The 19,409-nt window shown below is 44.5% G+C and overlaps 1 protein-coding gene across 2 annotated transcripts in view; it reads right to left on the reverse strand.

The window, feature by feature from the left end:
• Nucleotides 1-19,409, reverse strand: part of LOC120048178 (protein diaphanous homolog 1) — a 120,384-nt gene that overhangs the window by 67,898 nt on the left and 33,077 nt on the right. Inside the window, exons 2-9 of one of the 2 annotated variants that reach the window (XM_038993937.1) lie at nt 9,203-9,229; nt 4,269-4,430; nt 3,900-4,001; nt 3,528-3,742; nt 2,299-2,502; nt 1,953-2,169; nt 1,566-1,684; nt 811-927 (exon numbers count right to left, since the gene is read on the reverse strand). In XM_038993937.1, coding sequence (XP_038849865.1) covers nt 811-927; nt 1,566-1,684; nt 1,953-2,169; nt 2,299-2,502; nt 3,528-3,742; nt 3,900-4,001; nt 4,269-4,430; nt 9,203-9,229 — 1,163 coding nt within the window. The remainder of the gene's footprint in view (nt 1-810; nt 928-1,565; nt 1,685-1,952; nt 2,170-2,298; nt 2,503-3,527; nt 3,743-3,899; nt 4,002-4,268; nt 4,431-9,202; nt 9,230-19,409) is intronic. The other variant, XM_038993938.1, reaches the window with a different exon arrangement.

Consider the following 19,409-nt stretch of genomic DNA (forward strand, 5'->3'; position numbering starts at 1 on the left):
GGGGGGTTAGGGGACTGTCACTGCGTTGTAAACCCTCCATGACTCATATGTTTACCCACCTCTCTCTCTCTCCCCTCCCAGCACCACTACAACTTCCTGCCTGTCAGAATCCATTCTAGGAACACTGGACCATCAACAATCCTGACATCTCAACTCAGATCTGAGTGATTCTAGGAAACTGCAGCTGTAAGGCTGCTGCTAGAAAAAGTACCCTGAAAATAAGAGAAGGAAATAAGTGTGTGTGTGTGTGTCATACTTCTACAGCTTATTCTCTCTCTCTCTCTTTTCCTCTTTCATTCCACCCTCGACTTCTCTCTCTCTCTTTTCCCTCGCCCTACCCCTCCCCTCCACAGTGAAAGCTCACTGGCTTTGGGGAACATTAGCATATTTACGGAGATAGGAGGTGAATGTGCTCATTTCTATTCAAACCTCTCCTGCGTGTATTCATTTCACAGCTTTGAAATGGCGCGCCGAGAAGACAGACCGAGGAAATGGAGAGAAAAAGACGGAGAGATAGAGGGGAAGGGGGGAAAGAGAAGAGGTCCAGAGGGATCCAGAAACAGTGGTAGAAAAAGGATAGAGCGAGAAAGAGAAGGAGTAAGAGAGAGAGAGAGAGAGAGCGAGAAACGGAGGCACAGAAAGGAGAGGGAGAGCGATGCAATAAGTTGCCTCCAGGTCATCACAACAATATATGTTCTGAGTCACACGGTAGTAGAGCGGGAGGGAACAAAAGGTGTGTGTGTGTGTGTGTGTGTGTGTTTGAGAGAGAGAGAGAGCGAGAGCGAGTGCATGTGATATTATGTCCCTTACCTGACCATGTAGTCATTGCGAACCAGCAGCAGGTGCTGCATCAGAGACAGGAAGTGTGTTTCGGCCTTGGAGTCTTTGACCGTGTTCATCAGGATCTGGAACACCTCGGTCACATCAGTACGAGCGCATGGTTAAGGACCACGACCTCAAGTGGTCAGATAGGAACATTTTTAAATCCACATCTTCATCAACGCTCTGAATTAATCCACTCCTACTACTAAGATATAATATTGTGTTTAGAGGCAAGCCAATCTACAGTAACCCGGTTCCAATATAGTTTACTACCGCGGTACATGCAGTAGTCATTGTGTTATATTGTGAAGGATTATGCGGCAAAGACAAAGCCCTGTTACAGACTGGTATCAGCATCTGATCAAAGGCTAAGTAGCTTCCTGATCAGTCTATTACTGTGATCAAACGCATCTCAGTCATGGTGACCAGAGCCAAAGCAATCAACAAGGTAAAACAAAAGCACTGAATAATTCCTTGTGCTGAGAAACTATTATGGCACCTTGGAGCCACCTGGTGGTGAAATGTAGGAATGTACGTTAGAGGACAGTGACCTGACTGGTAGGTTGCACCCTATTCCTTATATAGTGGGCTACGCTATAGGCCGTGATCAACAGTAGTGCACTATATAGGGTACAATTTGAGACACAGCCATACGATAAACTCGTATCACTTTAACATCTGAACCAAAGTAACATCTCTTCATAGAGGGACTTGTTTGAGCCTCCCTGGAGGTGGAAGGATATTCCATCTCGATGCGCACGTCGCTGAGGCGGGCCTGGAGTTCATCAGAGTCATCCTCGGCCTGCTCGTCAAAAACACTGAGCTGCACCCTCAGCTCCTCATTCTCTATGGTCCGAATATCCTACAGGACCCAGGGAGGAGGGAGAGACAGAGGGGAGGTGGAGAGAGAGAGGTGGAGAGAGAGAGGTGGAGAGAGAGAGAGAGGGAGGGAGTGATGAGAGAGAGAGAGAGAGAGAGGGAGGTGGGATGAGAGAGAGAGAGAGAGAGAAGAGAGAAAGAGGGAGAGCAAGAGGGAGGGAAGGGTGGGTTGGAGATTGGAGAGGGGGTTCAATAAAAACCCAAACTTCCCTGGTAAACATGAGTGTGTGGAACCTGTCTGTGTGACTCACCGTCAGCAGGTCTCGTAGGCCCAGTCTCAGCAGCTCTGAGCGGATGTGGATCCTGTAGTCCAGCTCTTCTCCTCGACTGATGAGAGCGTTGATGAGCTGCATACAGCCATTCTTCAAGGCGATGTTGGGCTTGTTCATACCTAAGAGGAGTGGCTGAAACCTCTCATTGTCCTGCTTTTCTGCCTCCTCAGTGATGGCCTCCAGAACACGCTCATGACTACAGAGGGAGTTACATATTAATGCACAGAAAGGTACACACACACACACAGAAACACACTCACTCTCAAGACAGGCAGACACATTCTCCCACTCACAGACACACACACACCCCTAAACAGATACTTACAGGTTGTCAGGGTGTTCCAGGATGCAGATGGCCGAGAGCAGTTTGACCACATCCACCATCATGTGAGGGACCCGGGGGTTAATGGCTCGGACCAGCAGAGGGATGCCCTCGGCAGACGTCAACATGGCCTTCAGACCATACTTGTTGTTCATGAAGGCTTTGAGACAGCGCACAATCTCGTGTTGACACTTCATGCCCATGTTTCTAACCGGAGGCAAGAGGAGAGGGAAAGGCGTGTTATTGTCCATAAGGGGTTTCCAAACAAAACAAGTGAGTTTGCAAATCTACTGTAGCGTTATAGGAATAAGAGGGTCTCTCTCTCCTCCGGGAGTTAGGGTAAATGCCAAAGTGGTAGGAGGGGCGTAAAATGGGGTAAGAGGGTGTTGATGTCTTGATGAAACTATAAAATCTGCGATCCGGAGAACGCGGACGTAATCACGGGATCCAGACATTAAACCGGAATTCATCAATATATACATATTTTTTTATTGAACTTTATAGGGAACAAACTAAATGTATTTGCCAAAGTTTATCATAAGACATGAACAGAACACAACAGTGATTTGTGTTTCCTGCAACTTTCTGAAAAGGCAGCTTGGTGTGGTCGTTAGCGATGATGCTAATGAAAACAGTCTTCTGGTAGATGGGAAAGGCTTTCCCCAAAAACCTTCTCAATTAAACGTTAAACTACAAAGTAGCCCGCGCCTATCTGGCGGAATGATATCACGATCATTTGCGTCGATCCAGCGAGTATTTGTCGTGCAAACTACCATCACGTGTGAGCTACAAAAACACAGCTAAACAACGGTCTCTTGCGAGGTGTGCACCGCAATGAAAAAGGGTAACTACACCCACAAAATCTACATTTCAACAACAAAAAAGTTGTCTTCTGATGTGGTTAAAACATTGTTGTGGCCTTAGAAAAACAACTTGTTTGGATGTTCTATTTTATAAAGTGTGATTTTTGAGTGAAACCCTGAAAGAACTGAGGGAAACGGAAACCTGGAAAAGCTAAACTGAGACAAGGAATTGGGGGGGGGGGGGGGGGGGTCTATGGAATCAGGCAAAAAAGAAAACTGATTTAATTAAGCTCTACTTCCAGGTACTGGTCTCTTTCCTCCTGGAGTTAACATGAGGGTAGAAGGGTTGAGAAGGTTAAGAGGGGGTTAGAGGGGGTATGGGGGTAGCTAGGTAGGTAACAGGGGAAACAGGAGCTTGATATATCTTACGGGTACTCGTCCTTCTCCTCCTGGATTTTCCTCATGGTGTTGAGCAGCAGAACCAGGCCCTCGTCTCCAAAGTTCTGCACCCAGCTGACAGGGTTGTTGTTGAGGGAGACCCGGAGTGATTCCAGACAGCCCAGGAGCTGTGCGTCTCTGGGCTCAGTCCTCAGCTCCTGGATGTATATCATGGCTGACTTGGAGCTCTCCTTCCTGTTCTGACCCTATCTCACACACACACACACACACACACACACACACACACACGGTAGCAGTATAAAAGGACATAAAGAGGACAAGTTACCGCTGCTCCAAGTCTACTGTGTATGTTATGAAGGTGGGACTGATCGTTACCCCAGTACCTCAACCTTTGTTACTCACAGCTTTGGACGTGTGGAGGTACTGAGACACCATCTCTCGCTTGATGACGATGTCTTTCGCCCGCAGAGGCCGCTGCTTCTCCTCGTTCAAGTTCATATCCACCTGGAGAGAGAGAGAGGAGGGAGAGAGAGAGGAGGGAGAAAGAGAGCAAGCGAAAAAGGGAGGGGAGAGCGAGTGAGAGGGAAGAGAAAGAGAGAGGGGGAGGGGAGAGAGAGAGGTAAGAGAAAGAGAGAGGGGGAGGGGAGAGAGAGAGAGGGAGGAGACAGAGAGAAATACCTTTAAGTCAGCGTCCCAACAGAGACAGACAAATAGCCTGTAGTCCACACCCAGTAGACAATCATTGTCTCTTTCTTTAACCCTCTCTCTCACCAGCATCTGTTCGAAGAGTTCCAGGACGTATTCGTCAGGGTGGTCGTGCAGCATGGTCCCCTGGGTAGGAACCTCGTAGTGGGCAGCGTTGGAGTGGCGCTGCCCGGCTGCATGAGGCTTCTCCTTGTCCTTCTTCATCCTCATGCTGGTGAAACGCTCCAACTGCAGGGGGGTCAAACGACAGTGGTCAGAGGTCACACCAGGGAGATGAGGGTTATCCCAGTTCAAACCCAACCCCTGTGGACTGGATAGGTCAGGGCAAAAAGGTTGATTTGGAATCAGGCATCAGATTCCAGTGGACATTCAGACGTCATAAATTACTAAATATCACTGTGAAACACCTTCAGCTTCACTCATGTGTGTGCTAGAATGAAATGAAGCAGGATCACAGGGTGATGTCATCAACATACCAGTTCCCTCCAAAGAGTAGGTCTCCTACGGAAACGTCTGTGGAATAGGCTTGGGCTGTATACTGTACATACCGTTTACCGGGGTACTTGGAAATAGCCACTGGATGGTTTTTCAATATCATCAAAACTATTTATTACAAGTTTTACAACACATTCATATTTGTAGCTACTTTAACCTCTACGGGATCGGTATCCACCCCCACGGGACAGTTAAGCTAACGCAGGCTAATGTGATTAGCATGAGGTTGTAAGTAACATGAACATTTCCCAGGACATTGACATATCTGATATGGGCAGAAAGCTAAAATTCTTGTTAATCTAACTGCACTGTCTGATTTACAGTAGCTAATACAGTGAAAAAATACCATGCTATTGTTTAAAGAGAGTGCACAATTATGAACTTGAAAATGTACAAATAAACCAATTAGGCACATTTGGCCAGTCTTGAGACAACATTTTGAATAGATATGCAATGGTTCATTTGATCAGTCTAAAAATGTGCGTACAATGCTGCCATCTAGTGGCAATCAAATTTAAATTGCACCTGGGTTGGAATAATACATTATGGCCTCTCGCTTGCATTTCAAAGATGGTACAACAACAACAACAACAAAAAACGGTTTGTTTTTTTCTTTGTATTATCTTTTACCAGATCTAATGTGTTATATTCTCCTACATTAATTTCACATTTCCACAAACTTCAAAGTGTTTCCTTTCAAATGGTATCAAGAATATGCATATCCTTGCTTCAGGTCCTGAGCTACAGGTAGTTAGATTTGGTTATGTCATTTTAGGCGAAAATTGAAAAAAAAGGGGGCGGATCCATATTAAGTAAATACCTGTACTCAACTTGTGCAATACGTTAGGAGATAAAGCAGATCGCGTTCTTGGCTGGCAGCCACACAAGTAAATTCATTTACATTGAAAAATCTACGTATTTTTTGCAAAAACGATGCATGGACATCATATGTCTAATGTTTATGATAGAGAGAATGTAGCCAGCTGCATTTACAAATGTTTTGCTTAAAGTTAATCTTGCATTTTACAGGAGAAAATAAGGCTGGCTACACAGAAAAGCACCAGAGAGAAGTAGCTACACATCAGTCAGAGCTCTGTCTGCTGATAGAATGCCTGTTTGTGAATTCTCATCCAAGTGGATAAGTGCAACTAAAGCACAAAATGAGTCTGATGCCGAGCAGAAATGACAGAAGCACTTTAGAAATAGGTTTACAAGACGCAGCAAGATATTATGGGTTTTATATTGTTTACCTGAATTTAAAAAACAAAGAATTCTGAGTTAATGCTAACCCTAAGTTTGCATGTATATTTTAGTAATTTAGCAGACACTCTTATCCAGAGTGACATACAGGAGCAATTAGGGTTAAGGGCCTTGCTCAAGGGCACATTATTAATCTAGTGGACTCAGGGATTCGAACCAGTGAAAAAATGAAATTTGGTCCCTCCTACCTACAGTGCCGTCGGGAAAGTATTCAGACCCCTTGACCTTTTCCACTTTGTTACGTTACAGCCTTATTTTAAAATGGATTAAATAAAAAAAATCCTCAGCAATCTACACACAATACCCCGTAATGACAAAGCGAACACAGTTTAGACATTTTTGCAAATGTATTACAAAAAAATCCCAGAAAAACCTTATTCACATAATTATTCAGTCCCTTTATAATGACTCAAAATTAAGCTCAGGTAAATCCTGTTTCCATTGATCATCCTTGAGATGTTTCTACAACTTGATTGGAGTCCACCTGTGGTAAATTCAATTGACTGGACATGATTTGGAAAGGCACAAACCTGTCTACATAAGATCCCACAGTTGACAGTGCAGGTCAGAGCAAAAGCCATGAGGTCGAAGGAATTGACTGTAGAGCTCCGAGCCAGGATTGTGTCGAGACACAGATCTGTGGAAGGATATCAAAAAAATGTCTGCAGCATTGAAAGTCTCCAAGAACACAGTGGTCTCCATCATTCTTAAATGGAAGAAGTTTGGGACCACCAAGACTCTTCCTAGAGCTGGCTGCCCAGCCAAACTGAGCAATCGGGGGAGAAGGGCCTTGGTGAGGGAGGTGACAAAGAACCCGATGGTCACTCTGACAGAGCTCCAGAGTTCCTCTGTGGAGATGGGAGAACCTTCCAGATGGAAAACCATATCTGCAGCACTCAACAAATCAGGCCTTTATGGTAGAGTGGGGGCACGGAAGCCACTCATCAGTAAAAGGCACATGACAGCCCGCTTGGAGTTTACCAAAAGCACCTAAAGACTTCCAGACCACAAGAAATAAGATTCTCTGGTCTGATGAAACCAAGATTGAACTCTGGCCTTAACGGCAAGCTCCCCGTCTGGAAGAAACCTGGCACAATCCCTACGGTGAAGCATGGTGGTGACAGAATCATGCTGTGGAGATGTTTTCAGTGGCAGGGACTGGAAGACTAGTCAGGATTGAGGGAAAGATGAACGGAGCAAAGTACAGAGAGATCCTTGATGAGCGCTCAGGACCTCAGACTGGGGCGAAGGTTCACCTTCAAAACAGGACAACAACCCTAAGCACACAGCCAAGCCAACGCAGGAGTTGCTTTGGGAGAAGTCTCTGAATGTCCTTGAGTGGCCCAGCCAGAGCCCGGACTTGAACCCGATCAAACATCTCTGGAGAGACCTGAAAATAGCTGCACAGCAACGCACCCCATCCAACCTGACAGAGTTTGAGAGTAATCTGCAGAGAATGTGACTCCCCAAATACAGGTGTGCCAAACTTGCAGCGTCATATGCAAGAATACACCAGGCTGTAATCGCTGCCATATTTGCTTCAACAAAGTACTCAGTAAAGGGTCTGAATACTTATGTAAATTTGAGTTTAAAAAAAATACATTTTTTTTTAAACCTGGTTTTGCTTTGTCATTATGGGGTATTCTGTGAAGATTGACGAAAACAACAATTTAATCAATTTTAGAATAAGGCTCTAACCTAAAAAAAATATTTAAAAAAAGGGAAAAGTGAAGGGGTCTGAATACTTTCCAAATGCACTGTATACAGTATACACACTACATGGCTATACACAGAAGTATGTGGACACCTGCTCGTTAAACATCTTATTCATAAAATCATGGGCATTAATATGCAGTTGGTCACCCCCTTTGCTGCTATAACTGCCTCCAATCTTCTGGGAAGGCATTCCACTAGATGTTGGAACATTGCTGCGGGGAATTGCTTCCATTCAGCCACAAGAACATTAGTGAGGTTAGACAAAAATGTCGGGCGATCAGGCCTGGCTCGCAGTCGGCATTCCTATTCATCCCAAAAGTGTTTGATGGGGTTGAGGTGCAGGCCAGTCAAGCTCTTCCAAACCGATCTTGACAAACCATTTCTGTAACGATCTCGCTTTGTGCATGGTCATGCTGAAAAAGGGCCTTCCCGAAACTGTTGCCACAAAGTTGGAAGCACAGAATCTTCTAAAATGGCATTGTACGCTGTAGCGTTAAGATTTCCCTTCACTGGAACTAAGGGGCCTGGCCCGAACCATGAAAAACAGTTCCAGACCATTATTCCTCCTCCACCAAACTTTACAGTTGGCACTATGCATTGGGGCAGGTAGCATTCTCCTGGCTGGCGCTTGGCATTGTGATCTTAGGCTTGTGTGTGCGGCTGCTCGGCCATGGAATCCTATTTCATGAAGCTCCAGACGAACAGTTCTTGTGCTAACGTGGCTTCCGGAATGAGTTTGGAACTTGGTAGTGAGCGTTGCAACCAAGGGCATACGATTTAAGCACTACCCGTTTCAGCATTCCCGTTCTGTGAGCTTGTGTGGCCTACCACTTCGCAGCTGAGCCGTTGTGGCTCCTAGACATTTCCACTTCACAATAACAGCACTTACAGTTGACCGGGGAAGCTCTAGCAGGGCTCTAGCTGGGCAGAAATTTGACGAACTGACTTGTTGGAAAGATGGCATCCTATGACGGTGCCACATTGTAAGTCACTGAGCTCTTCAGTACGGGTGTACTGCCAATGTTTGTCTATGGAGATTGCATGGCTGTGTGCTCAGTTTTATACACCTGTCTGCAACAGGTGTGGCTGAAATAGAAGGCGTGTGGACATACTTTTGGCCATGAAGTGTATAACTTCATGAGCTGGATTGCTTGTCTTTGCAATTTGTTTATTTTCATTTGCGCTCTTTCGCATATTTAGCTACCAGCCTCCATTGAAATTCTCTATTCCTTGGGCTAATTTTGTTAGCATTCTGGTAATAGAGGCCCAATGGGCTTTTAGTGCGTTATTTACCAGTAATACCGTAAATACCGGGGTAGGCCGTCGTTGTTCTTAAACTGACTTGCCTAGTTAAATAAAAAGGTTAAATACATTTAAAAAGTAAAATAACCTTTGAGTAGCAGACTTCCTGTGAGATCATAGCTTGTTTAGTAGTGGACTACAGGGTGAGATGAGATGCAAAAAAACAGTCAGATGATTATGACTGGGATGTGGGCACACACAAACACACACACACACACACAACCTACCTCATCAGGAATCAGCCGTTTGAGTTTCTGTACAGAGAGGGGAGGGGGAGGAGGTTGAGAAAACGAGTGAAAGAAATCAATGGGGAGATTGAACAGGGGAAGAGGGAGACAATGAGGTAGACGGGGAGATCGAGGGAGGGATTAAGGGACAGACAGAAGGAGAGAAAGAGAGGGAGTGGGGGAGAGAGGAAAGGATCAATTAGGATCAGACAGGGACAGTCTCTACAAAGGTCATTATTAATCGTTGCGGACAGAGGGGAACAGGCTACAGGTAGATCAATATCACAATAACAGACCACTTCATTAAAACATAGGTAGATCAATATCACAATAACAGACCACTTCATTAAAACATAGGTAGATCAATATCACAATAACAGACCACTTCATTAAACACAGTTACACATTACACACTGGATCAATCAAGAACATACACACTTAGATTAGCTCACTAATTCCTCTTGTACGACGTTATGGATCATCTGAACAATTCCACATTCAGGGATTGATCCATTTTATTTTGAGATTAGGGGATTTATGATTTTTTGACAGGTTAAAAGGCAGAATCACAGTACAATTGCACTAGCAAATCTTTGCCACAAGGTGTCAGGCTACACCAATGAATATCCTGGTGAAGGCAGCGTCTCAATTGATAATTGGCCAACACCAGGTGGCGCTGAAGATCACACACAAATCCAAACACAACTACGGAAAGCTTATGGGGCAAGTTCCTCACTTCCTATGTTTGCATTCTACTCTATTAGGCTACATAACTGCAAAGATAAGCCAGAAATAAGATGCATGATCTCTGTAACGGTGCTTCCAAACTAGCAGACATGGCCCATAATGACTGTCCCACATGCCAGCATCTGGAGCCAATCAGCAGCCACCCAGAGGGTCACAGGCCACAGAACACACACTGAACTACAACCTAGGCTCAACATGTTCAACGGCTTCATACAGTCAACCTTCAGGAGAAGACAAACAGAGGAGCGTGCACACACACACACACACACCTCTCATCTCTCTCTGAGCCAGCCTTGCTAGGTTTTGTTATGTCGGATATAGGCTTTAATTAGGTAAGAAGTCTAATTAGAAGGCTCTTTATCAAAGCGATTTGATTTGTCAACTGTGCCTCTTCTCATTGTAAAAAAAAAAAAAAAAAAAAAAATGGTTTCCTTTTATCCAAATGTTGAATAGGCAGACAAATACATGTTTATGCAGGGGGGGGGGGGGGGTATAATAGCCTACTACTTTGGAGATCATAAAAACTATTAAATAAATGATGTTACTTGGCGGGTCAGAGATCGGCTCTCTGTAACAATTCATTCTATGCAGGTGGGTTGGGTTGAAGAGGAAAATCTGTCCTGACGCTGGATATCGGACGGGGCTCAGAATAAGCGGCCGGCGAGGAGCAGGATCGGCTCCAAAAAAAAAAATGGCCGACCAGTGCAAAACTCTACTTTAGTGATCATCTTTCTCTACAACAGAGAAAGGTTCAATTAGCATAAGCTGACTTGCATTCTCCCTCTCTCGCCTCCCTCCTCTCTCAAAAGGCATGCGGACAAAGGCGGACGGACACACATACGCGTACACACAGCTACATGGAAAACAGTGCAAACAAGGGACTGGTTGCTAATTAGCCATTGGCTAATAACACAAAGAAACACAATTTGCTAAGTCACAGCATGGAGATTGTCATTACTGCACACCATCTCCACACTTCTCTCACGCCATCTCTCCCTTCGTCTCTTGTTCTCTTTCCATCCCTCCTCTCCATCCCTCCTGAGGTAGCCAGCTGATTGGATCTGGGCCTGAGAGAATGACAAAGGGTGTTAGGTCCCTAGCTCCATTTTCTTCTTCTTTTTGATTACTTTATCTCAACTTCCATCTCGTTACCTTCCATGCTTGGGCGGTATCCAGATTATCGAACAGACCTTGTGCCATACCGGGATATTATGTAATACTGTCACTGAACACAAGGGGCACTGTTTTCACACCCCACAGATACTCTGTAATCCGAAGGTTAGCAAATGCTAACAAGTACATGTAAAATACAATAGAGAATGCTAACTAAATGCACTTTTTATATGACCAATATATACAGTCTGACCTAAAATATAAAAGTAACTCAAATGCTACTTGCAGTTTGTTTGCTACACGCACAAAACAAATATTAGACAGCAAGGCTCTTGATCCAAGAGGGGATTCTCTGCTGATACCAAGCGAATGCTTGATTTTGAAAGAAGCTAACCACTAGCTAGGTAGCTAACTAGCTACTAAATTAGCAGACCAAACGCACAACTGCAGAGCATTTAGCACATTTTAGACAGTTAACTAAATAGTTATAAAATATCTAGCTGGCAAAGATTTAGTTCTGAATTCCATACTGTAACTAGATCACCTGGCGACCGCTGCACAACAGTGAGTGACTCACAAGGCTCCGGTCTCCTGTCGTTGTGTGCTTGTAAACAAACACCACATGACACGTAACTGGGGACTACCAGTAAGCTTTGTAATGAAAAATTGACATTTACAAAAATAAACTTCAAATAAATAGTTTCAACGGTATTGAAAAAAACCATCCCGTGACATTTTCCAAATACCCGGTATACGGTATACCGCCCAAGCCTATTACCTTCTGGTAACTTTCACTCAAGTACCTTGGGAACACATTCAGATTGACGTCTGCCATCCCAGTCCCAGCCATTACGACCCTCATCAAAGAACTATTAGGTCTGCATATAGGAGTCGTGATGTGTTGGCCGTCTGCTCCATTCTATTTCTATGGTTTTGGGGCGACATTAACTGCTACCCTTTCTTAAGAAATACCAGACATGGTATGAGGAACTTGTGGCTCACAAATGTCAAAGGAATGGAGCGGGAGTCACCCTACCTCCCTCAAAACACACATACACACACACACACACCATACTTTGTCATGTTTTAATATGCAGCACCCCAGTTATCAGACCCATATAGGTTCACATTACAAGTGAACTAACACGAGGGCTCAACCGTTAAACAGATGTGTGTATTCAAACACACTCACGGGTACATTCACTAACAAAAAAGGCCTACACTGCACATTGTTGTTCACATGATAGATGTTATCACACAGGGTGCTATTTGGGAAGCAGCCAAAGAGCTGGTAATGGAGACTACCTGTGTAGTGCTGTTCGTCTATAGTACACGATGTGAATATCCTCTAATGACGGAAACAAACATTATGTGGCCACAAATGCATTTTCTAAGCTATAGCACACAAAGGACCAAAGAAATATGTATTTTTTTTAAGGACCAAAGCATATGGTCTGCTTCGTGCTTTCATTTTTGGCGTGGGAAAAAATATTGCGATAGTGGTATCGTCCTGGGCCTAATTCTTATACAGGTCAGTGTGATGACCAATTGGTGTTCGTCTCCTGCAGTGAACACGGATCCTGATCCTCTCTACAGGGCGGTTTCCGCTTAGGCTACATTGACGACAACGAGTGCGGACGCAAACACGCAGCTCAGCGTTTCCGTCAGAAATTGAGCCAGACAACGTAACCGGAAAAGATATGAATTTACCGGACATCCATATGCATTGGGTGCGTAACGTAATAGGGCGTCCACCCACGGTGCTCAAAATCCCATCTACAGATGATCGTAATTCATTTGAACAGAATAGAAAACAGCCTGTAAAGTTGTAATAAAATAAAGTAGTACGATGTTCTTATACCAACATGAAAGGTTTTATTGAAAAGCAAAACATTGCTCTAGATGGCCACAAAATGAAGAAATTGTAAAACTGATGTTGGACAACGAAATTCGATATATAAATTAACATGTGCTAAGGCTGGGTCATTAAGAGAAAGCTTATTTTACAATGCTCTTGTGAAACGAGGCCCGAGCCATGCATTTATGAAAGCACTTGTTTCCCTGACGCAGCTATTCTAAAAACAGCCGATGCCATGATGGTGCCATTTAACCCACAAGGCCTGAACTTGAGAATACAGCCACAAAGAACTCTGGGTAATCACACAGGAAACAGTGTGTGTATATGAGAGCGAGCGAAAGCGAGATAGGAGAAAATGTTCAAAAAAGTTAAAAGTTAGCCTTCACACTGTCAGTCAGGCCACCAGCTTAACTCGGAGTAATTAGAAAGAGATGAGAACAGGCTACATTCCTTGTGAGAACTTCACATAGCGGACCACACACACACACACACACACACACACGTGCTGTGTAATTATCCATCTAAAAAGTACCCTGCTTTACAGGCACTTGCCGGGAAAACCACACAGAGTTCCCAAAGGGCCGTCATTAAACAAAGGCAAAAAGAAGCACAGAAGTAAAGGAGCATAAGAAATGTATTTGGCTCTTGTAGTTCCTAGGAAACGTAGTGGAAGTCAGCATAAGCGCTTGGCTTGTGACAAGAACATAATGAGCCAGTCAGCCTCTCTTCACAGCACTGTCACTACTAATGTACAGCTCCCACCCAGAACCATAAGACAGCCCTGTGAGTGTGTGTGTGTGAGTGTGTGAGTGAGAGAGTGAGAGAGTGAGAAAGCGACAGCTATGCTGAGCGAGAGGGACAAAGAAAGCAAGAAAGAGCTAGAGAGCAGGTGGAGAAATCGAAGAGAAAGAGGGAAAAAGAGCCAGTGTTGAGATGTGTTATTACACACACTTGAACTATTACTCACTTCCCTTAAGAGACAAGCAGAGGTCAGAGTAATGTCACAGTAACTTGACTGACCAACTGAATGATTAATGAATAACCCCTTTATTGCACATGTGATCTCACACACACACACACACTTGGTGTTTCTTTCTGAAAAACAAAGTCCACTTTAGACCAGTGATGTCATGGTCTAAACTACTGCTAGTTACATACCTATTAAGGAGAAAATTACTATTTTGGAGAGAGATGGATAGAGGGATATTGTGCGTGTTATCTCCACTGTGGCTGTTGATGTGAGTGTTTGCAGCATTGCCATGGCTCCCTGGTGGCGGCTGTGCTCTGCTGAGCGGTGAGGGATGTCGTCACCGGGAGGGGTTCTCTGGCAGGCGACACGCCCGTACACGAGTGACACAACACTTCCTGTTCACAGCTACCACAGGAAGTCAGTGACACACTGAAACCTGACTCACTAGCAGTACAGAGGGGAGATCTAGGAAAACACATCCTTCTTTATTCCAACATGGTGTATTAGTGTTGTCACGATACCAGAATGGACTTCGATACCGATACCAGGTTTAGTATCACGATACGCGATACCGTCATGACACTCGATTACCAAAACGACACCAACACAATTCCCGCGACAACAACAAAAAGTCAGAATGGCACTTGATCCAGAGATAAACTCAGCTAGTGCTCTGTTCAAATCGTTGTGCATCTTGAGTTCAATATCATTCATTATATTTGAACATTTATTTGGGGGCAAAAACCATTGAGACAGCCATGTACGCATTAACGAATGAATTATACAATCAATTTCACGTTGTTTCTACCAAAACTACAAAATAACATGATGGTAATCATTATTTGAAAGGTAAACCTCTATTGATAAACTGGGTAAATCAAGATGTAGCCCAGGCCTAGTCACCATACAGGTGAATGCGTATTATTCAGTAGGTGAGTGCTGCATGCACTGAGCCGAGCTTGTTTTAGCTGATTTCATGGGGCTACAGATGACAAACAATCCCTTCCGTTTACCACTTATTTCATTGCCAACTGCTAAGAGAACATGTTTTATTGATCAACAACATTGGCATAGAAGTAGCAATCAGTTATTTTACAAAAGTGTGTGCCGTCTAAGTAATGACTTCATGTGCAAGGCAGAATGTGGCTGTGGAATCTGACCTTGTGGGTATGCAACATAGTGGAAACCAGACGGGAGACGAATTAGGTTTTTGGTGACAATCAGCATATTTTGCTTTTACGGTTTGCATATTATCCTAAACTAAGTACTAGGGTAGTGAACTGATGTTGCTTCAGCTGTAAGCCAGCAGGGAAAGTTATCCTACAATTAAAAGGTGGAAGCTACCGGTGTCGTCTTGCTTTGTAAAAGTGTTCTAGCCTGTATGGACATTGTTTTGCGGCAACAGTAATGAGCAGTTTCAACATTTCTACATACCGTTGTTGCATTATTCCAGTGTGTTAACGTCTGTGCAGCATCAGTGGGAAGATAACAACTCAACCCAGAAAGCTCTAGCAATGATTGAATAAGTGGAGCGGCACTTTGCTCTACAAAGGGACTGCACCGATAGACCGACTTGAGCCGGTACATAAGTTTCGATGCGCGTGTTACATGCTGAACACACCGCTTGCGTTACTTGCGCTCGCGTTGCAAAATAAAAAAATGTACACATGCATGTTATTCAACCGTTCCGTCCAAACTGCGCAGACTCACGCGCGTGTACGGAGTCGTCAGGATGCTGCTGTGTGCCTTAAGGCAGGCAGGTAGTCACTGGTTAGGCCTACGTGTGTTACACGTGGTTACACTGCGTACTTTGTCCCTGTGGAACACTCGACTGTTTACACATGATCAAACACTCATTGAGAGATAAACAACTTGACAAAGAGCGGGAAGAGAGACGAGCGTGCACACAACTAACACACGACGAACACAGAATGGTAATGATCATTCACAACAGAAAACAAAAATATATGCTAAAATACAAAACACTGGACAAACACAAAAATCCCAACCAACACTTCCTGGGTGGACGACTGGTTTGGTTGCTACAACCCATCACATTGTTCTCAGCACTTTGTTCATCAGCTTACTTCCCCTTGCAATAGCGTGGCACTAATCCTGGTAAATCAACTGAGGCATTCACATAACACCAGCAGTCACTTTACATGACATGGAATGGTTTGCTTTCCTTAAAACCACCCCAAGACTAACATACTCAGTCAACACAGAAACAAACAAAACTCGCGACCAACAAGCCACGCACCAGCAGCACACTCTAAGACAGGGATCTAGATTAAGCCGCGGGCTGTTTTTTTCTCTTGAGCAGATGGTCAGGTGACCAAGCAGAAGCCCAAAACATAATAATTTCAAACCTTGCTTACCTTGAGACCACATTATCCCTCGATTACACGTGGGAATACTTTGGAGCAGATTTCCCAAATTAAAACCACTTGTAGCTAATTCGCTGGTGTTTGGACATAAAAGACTGTACAACAATAAAAATGAGTTATTTTTTTCTGAAAACACGGGGGGCCAAATAAAATCCCGCCAGCGAATTGAAGCAGTTCCATGGGTTAGGCCTATATTTGACAGCTCACAGGGGAAAAAAAAATCTGTGACAGCTTCATCATACCCCTTTCCACCCCCCTGTCAGTGTGTATATAAAGTAACACTATGGCCTCCCGGGTGGCGCAGTGGTCTAGGGCACTGCATCGCAGTGCTAGCTGCGCCACCAGAGTCTCTGGGTTCGCGCCCAGGCTCTGTCGCAGTCGGCCGCGACCGGGAGGTCCGTGGGGCGACGCACAATTCGGCTAGCGTCATCCGGGTTAGGGAGGGTTTGGCCGGTAGGGATATCCTTGTCTCATCGCGCTCCAGCGACTCCTGTGGCGGGCCGGGCGCAGTGCGCGCTAACCAAGGGGGCCAGGTGCACGGTGTTTCCTCCGACACATTGGTGCGGCTGGCTTCCGGGTTGGAGGCGCGCTGTGTTAAGAAGCAGTGCGGCTTGGTTGGGTTGTGCTTCGGAGGACGCGTGGCTTTCGACCTTCGTCTCTCCCGAGCCCGTACGGGAGTTGTAGCGATGAGACAAGATAGTAATTACTAGCGATTGGATACCACGAAAATTGGGGAGAAAAGGGGAGAAAAAATTTAAAATAAAAATAAATAAAAATAAAGTAACACTATGTAAACAGGAAGTCCTTTGTTATATTAGGCTCCTTCCTTTTTATTATTTCACATCAGACTGTCTCCCTGGTTCACTGTGGCTGGCCCTGCTCCCTTACGCCTGACCGACCCCTGCTCTCTGCGTGTGTGTGTGTGTGTGCGCGTGTTCAGTGAGAGTGGTGCATAGCCTCCATGCAAGTCTTCATGAGTGTGTCCAAGTGGGGCGTTTTTCCGCATGACTGCGCCATCCTCGAAGGGCCGTCCCTAATGATACAACATAAAAAACTAGCCCAGAACAACAATAGAGGCTAACGCGATCCGGCCATGTCTGTACTGCTGCATGATGCCCTGCAAGTATTTCTGCTGGCAGATAAGTGAGAGAGTCATTAGAGAATGTAGAGCGCATTCCCACTGAAACCATGTCTGTCCACTGGTATTACACACAGGCTGGCGGACATATTATGTAGGATCATTTTGAAATGTTAGGTGAATCGTCAACAACCTGCTTAATGTGGCATGCCCCGCCTGAATAGAATACTGATGAGGCTATGTACGAAATGTGTGATTTGCATATACTGTAAAAGCAACACGCCAATATGAGTTCAACTATGTGAGCAGAAAAGGCTTCCATTCATAATGTGCAGGCACCAAAAGACGCTGCTGAATGTAAAATCCAATTAAATTTGTCACATGCGGCAAATACAGACTTAGACATTACCGTGAAATGCTTACTTACGAGCCCTTAACCAAAATGCTGAGTTAAAAAGAAAAGAAAAGTTAAATAACGAGGATATATACACAGTGCCTTCGGAAAGTACTCAGACCCCTTGACTTTTTCCACATTGTTACATTACAGCCTTATTCTAAAAACTGATTAAATAAAAAAATTCTCAGCAATATACACACAATACCGCATAATGACAAAGTGAACACAGGTTTAGACATTTTTGCAAATATGAAACAAAGATTGAACTCTTTGGCCTGAATGCCAAGCTTCACGTCTGGAGGAAACCTGGCACCATCCCTACGGTGAAGCATGGTGGTGGAAGAATCCTGCTGTGGGGATGTTTTTCAGCGGAAGGGACTGGGAGACTAGTCAGGATTGAGGCAAAGATGAATGGAGCAAAGTACAGAGAGATCCTTGATAAAAAAACGTACTTCATAGTGCTCAGGACCTCAAAACGGGGCGAAGGTTCACCTTCCAACAAGACAACAACCCTGAGCACACAGCCAAGACAACGCAGGAGTGGCTTCGGGACAAGTCTCCGAATGTCCTCGAGTGGCCCAGCCAGAGCCCGGACTTAATCCTGATTGAACATCTCTGGAGAGACCTGAAAATAGCTGTGCGGCGACACTCCCCATCCAACCTGACAGAGCTTGAGAGGATCTACAGAGAAGAATGGGAGAAACTCCCCAAATACAGGTGTGCCAAGCGTGTAGTGTTATACCCAAGAAGACTGTAATCACTGCCAAAGGTGCTTCAACAAAGTACCGAGTAAAGGGTCTGAATACTTAAGCAAATGTAATAAGATTTTTCATAAATGAAGAAAAATAAATAAACCGTTTTTTCTTTGTCATTATGGGGTATTGTGTGTAGATTGATGAGGGGGGGGGGGAACAATTTAATACATTTTAGAATAAAGCTGTAACCTAATAAAATTTGGAAAAAGTATAGGGGTCTGAATACTTTCAGAAGGCACTGTACAAGGGGTACAGGATAAAGTGACTATGCGTAGATATTAAACATAGAGTAGCAGTGTGGTGTGTGTAGTATGTGAGTGTGTGGTTAGAGTCCAGTGAATGTACAGTACCAGTCAAAAGTTGACACACCTACTCCTTCAAGGGTTTTTCTTTATTTTTACTATCTTCTACATTGTCGAAAAATAGTGAAGACATCAAAACTATGAAACAACACTTATGGAATCATGTAGTAACCTAAAGTGTTAAAGAAACAAAAATATATTTTAGATTCTTCAATGTAGCCACCCTTTGCCTTGATGACAGCTTTGTACACTCCTGGCATTCTCTCAACCAGCTTCACCTGGAATTCTTTTCCAATAGTCTTGAAGTAATTCCCACATATGCTGAGCACTTTTTGGCTGCTTTTTCTTCACTCGGCAGAGTCCTTAGTGATGTGGACACCAAGGAACTTGACGCCCTCGACCCGCTATTGTGGCAAGGTGGAACGCACAACTCATTTAGAACAGCAATGTTGGCCTACAAGAGGGAGCGGTTGAGAACGGACAGCTTATTGGGGATTGCTGCCTACGCAGACGTCCAAGGCACTGCATCTCAGTGCAAGAGGCATCCCTACAGTCCCTGGTTTGAATAAAGGCTGTTTCACATCCGGCCGTGACTAGGAG

The sequence above is a fragment of the Salvelinus namaycush genome, chromosome 5 (genome assembly GCF_016432855.1).
Source record: "Salvelinus namaycush isolate Seneca chromosome 5, SaNama_1.0, whole genome shotgun sequence".
In the NCBI taxonomy this organism is placed as follows: Eukaryota; Metazoa; Chordata; class Actinopteri; order Salmoniformes; family Salmonidae; genus Salvelinus; species Salvelinus namaycush.